The following is a 3,998-nucleotide window of genomic DNA, read 5'->3' as shown; positions in this document are numbered from 1 at the left end:
CCAGCCAGTCCCACCGGGATAGCGATGCGCCCCGGCACTGCTGCTGCCAGCATGCCATCCTCTGCAACGACCAAGAGACCTCAGCGTCCCCCCCACATCCACCCCATTCACCATCCCCACTGGTACCACCTCCATTCCTTTAGCATGGGGCAAGCAGGGCACCACCCCCAGCATCTGGGCTTGGTCCTTCTCCGAAGGCAGGAGAAATAAACCTTTCTCAGTCCAAGGAATTACTCCTATTTTCCCCAAGCAATAAGGGCAAGAGCAGAGGGAATATCCCTGCTGCTGGAGTTGTGTCCATCCCCGGGAAGAAATGCGTGACGGGGGGAACACGTACTCCTCACCTACCTTTCTTAACAGCATGCAGCTGGCCAAGCTGGCCGCAGCTGTGTGTGGAGATGCTAAGAGCTGGCAGAGGCAATTTTGGGGAGCCCAGCAGGGTTGGGGTGCTGACTGGCGAGTAGTTGAAGAGTGCTGTGCCAAAAGTCTGCCTCCGTCCCTCCCGGCGGTTGCTGTCGATGGCAGCTTGGAGCTCACCCGGAGAGCTGAGCGCTCGCTTCTCACATTCATAGGGATACAGGTACTTCATGTATCTGCATGGAGAGAGCCGGGATGAGACCCACACCATGAGCCTCCCAGCCAGCCCTGGGGTGAGCAGGAACCATGGTGCTGATGGCACCTGCGAAGGGACAGAGCCCTCCATCCCCTTTTGGGACACCCCATGAAGTACCCCGCTTGGGCTCTGGGACATCCAGAGCCAGTGGGTGCCCCTGGGTGGGTGCTCACTGCGTGCGGAGGGTGAAGGCAGCGCTGGTGATGGAGGTAGGCAGGTTGAGGCCCTTGGTGATCTCCCGCCAGATCTTCTTGTTGATGACTTCGACCAGGCCACCCTTGTCCGTCACCAGCTGGTACAGTGTGTACAGGTCCAGCACTTGCTTGGCCATGATGGGGATGCGGTTCACAGGCGTCCCTTACAGCCGCACACAGCAGAGAGAAAAGGGTGCTAGGTGAGCCCACGGGGACCCATATTCCCTGGAAACACTGTCCCCACCTTGTCCCTACTGCTACTGGGGATACCAGCTGCCCCACAAGGGGAGACACATCTCTGTATCAGGGTGAGCACCCATAGAGAGCAGCACCATGCCTGTGAGCAGGGCAGACCCCAGCATGTTGGCACAGGGTCCCGATTAACAGAGCTGTCAGTAGGGATGGGTAAACTCGCATGTGGGAAGTGTGGACAGAGTGGGAGGGTAAAGTGCCTCCTCCAAAGCCCCTTAGAAAGAGTCATCCTCCACAACATTTAGAGCTCCTGATAGAGCATCTCCCCCCAAAAATCTCTCAGAGCATCTTAGAAGGACTCTATGTATTCCCTTTCAGAGTCCCATAAAAAGAGACCTGATCTAAACTTTATAAAGTTTAGGGACTCACCCTATAATCTTTCTATAGAGAGGTTTTCTCTCTTAAAATCCCCTCTGAGCCCCATAGAGAGGGGCTCCCCACCCACAGATCCTTCCCCAGCAGTCTTTTTATACCTTAAATAGTCTAAATATTTAAAGGCTTCTGTGCCCTGTCTCAAAAGACTTGACCCCAAATCCCCTTCAAATGCCCTCAGCAGAGATCCTGATCCCTGGTCCCCTAGTATCACCCCCCTCCCCGAGGCCATGGGGTATGGGGACATGAGGTTACCAGGCCTCTGTGAGCCCAGCATGGACCAGCATGGTCCCCACAGCCACCATGTCTGGTTACAATCCCCCCCCACACACACACACACTTTCCAAGCATCCCCAAACAGCCCCACTGCCTTACTCTGCCCCACTGCCCCTCGGGGCAATGGTCCAGGCAGGGGGTGAAGGATGCAGCAGGGCAGAGGAGGGACGAGCATCCCATCACATCCCATCCCATCCTGTCCCATCCCACCCCATATTTATTCCTCCTGCAGGGTGGCGGGGCGCAGGCGGTATCGGAAAGCCATCCATTTGGCCGGGGGAGGCTGTCACGGCTGCGCTTTGCCCCTCAAACGAAGCCGTCACTCACCGCCATCCTCCAGCATCCCTAATTTATGGCCCCGATATTGGCTCGGCTTCTTCACATAAGCCTGAAAAATGAGCTCTTTTTATTCCTTTACTGAGTTCATTTAACTTTTTTTTGTGTGTGTGTGTCTCTGTTGTTCGCCTGCTTGGGAAGGGGCAGAGGAGTTTATCCTCCTGGGAACAACACAGAGATATTGACTTGATACCTGCCAGCGGTCTCTCACTAGCCCTGCCTGTGTCTGCCCGCACCAGCCCCATCACCTCATGGGGGCTCGATTTGAGGACTCCCCATCACCCCAATATGCCAATCAGTGAGCAGGGTCTCACCCCCAGTCGATGGACCATGGATTTCTTCCTTCTTCCCCCATCCCCAGCCATGGTGGCTATCCAAAGTGGCTCACCATTAATCTCAGGGCTGCGCGGGGAGGGCGGCCGGTGCCCATCCCGCTGACAAAGGGACCTGTCTGCGTCCCCGCAGAGTGATGGCCCCAGCCCTGGCCAGCGCGAGCGGCACAAAAGCTCAGGGAGGTGATGCGGCCATTGTGGTGCTGCAATTAATTCCTTGATTGATTAATGGCCCCGTGTTATCAGCAGGGCCCTCGGCTTGGCAAAGAGATGGTGGACCGTCGCTGAGCAAATGCAGAATTATTCACTTCAGTTCCCAGTTGGCCATTTCTGGAGTGCCACGGAGGTTGGGGCATGGCAATGAGGTGCTCCACAGCCTGTACCCATGTCTGATGGGGGTGATACCATCACTCCCGTGTGCTATTGGGGCTGGGTGTCCCTGCCTTAAGCCATGAAGTCCCCGATGTCCCCCCTCAGCAGGGCTGTCCCCAACCCATTCTTCAGCCCCACGTATTTTCCACCCCTCTGACAAACACCAGTGCCAAAACTGCCCTGACAGACATTAGGGGCACATGGCCCCTTTAATTAAGGCTCATCCTGTAGGCATTTATCCCCAGCGTGCCACTGCCTCCTTTGGGATGCAGCCTGGGGGCAGCAGCTGCCTCCCTGTGCACCCCTGGTTGACCCTGCAGCACCCATGCTGGCTCATGGATGCTGCTTCTTACCCAGCTCCTGATGACTCCTGGGATGCTGTCCCTGCCCTGCTGCCCCCTGTCCCTTTTCTCTTTGCTACCTGGCTCTAAAATCCACCACTCCAACATATGCATTCACACTTGCCTGCACTCCTGGGGGGGAAAAGTGACCCACTCGGAGGAGATGTGGGGCAGAGGGGACAGAAGCGGGACAGCCAGACACACAGGGATGAAGAGCAGGGAAGCATCGGGCTTCCTCCCTCCTCCCCGCATCACCATGCACTTGCTTAATTAGCCCCAGCCCCAATGGCGAGGGAGTTAATTAGCTCTGGAGAGAGAGATAATGAAGCCGCAGAACAGCCCATGAATCTTGTGTCTGATGGATGCTGGGGGAGCTGAGGCAGTGCTGATGCTCCCACTTGCTCCCCACAGCCCTGCACTAGGGCCAGGGGGACTCGGGGGGTACCAATGGGGTAGTACGCAGCCCCCCATCCTCACCTCCATCCTGGCACCAGCATAAGCCCCATGGCCATGCCAGCCACCTCAGCACAGCCCCGAGTGACATGAGATTGTGGGGTCTCTGCTTGACCCACAAGTTGACAACTGCTGCCCCACAAGTGGGTAGATGCCCTCAGGACCCTCCCCATGGGGGGACTCGGGGGGTACCAATGGGGTAGTACGCAGCCCCCCATCCTCACCTCCATCCTGGCACCAGCATAAGCCCCATGGCCATGCCAGCCACCTCAGCACAGCCCCGAGTGACATGAGATTGTGGGGTCTCTGCTTGACCCACAAGTTGACAACTGCTGCCCCACAAGTGGGTAGATGCCCTCAGGACCCTCCCCATGGGTGCTGGCTGGGGGCAACAGCCCCGTTCTGCTCACCTTCATCCCACAAACAGCCAGCCCCACTGCTCCAGCACCCCCCCCCG

General features: G+C 57.5%; 1 protein-coding gene across 1 annotated transcript in view; it reads right to left on the bottom strand.

Moving 5' to 3' along the window:
* Window positions 1–3,998, bottom strand: part of LOC104403898 (AT-rich interactive domain-containing protein 3A-like) — a gene marked incomplete at its 5' end in the record, with an annotated part of 6,380 nt that overhangs the window by 1,335 nt on the left and 1,047 nt on the right. Inside the window, 2 exons of the mRNA XM_010012186.1 lie at window positions 349–593; window positions 787–970. Of these exons, the coding sequence (XP_010010488.1) occupies window positions 349–593; window positions 787–970 (429 nt within the window). The remainder of the gene's footprint in view (window positions 1–348; window positions 594–786; window positions 971–3,998) is intronic.

Source organism: Nestor notabilis, unplaced genomic scaffold (assembly GCF_000696875.1).
Source record: "Nestor notabilis isolate BGI_N333 unplaced genomic scaffold, ASM69687v1 scaffold19013, whole genome shotgun sequence".
Lineage (NCBI taxonomy): Eukaryota > Metazoa > Chordata > Aves > Psittaciformes > Psittacidae > Nestor > Nestor notabilis.
The sequence above is the reverse complement of the archived record's forward strand: the minus strand, read 5'-3'. Positions and strand labels throughout refer to the sequence as shown.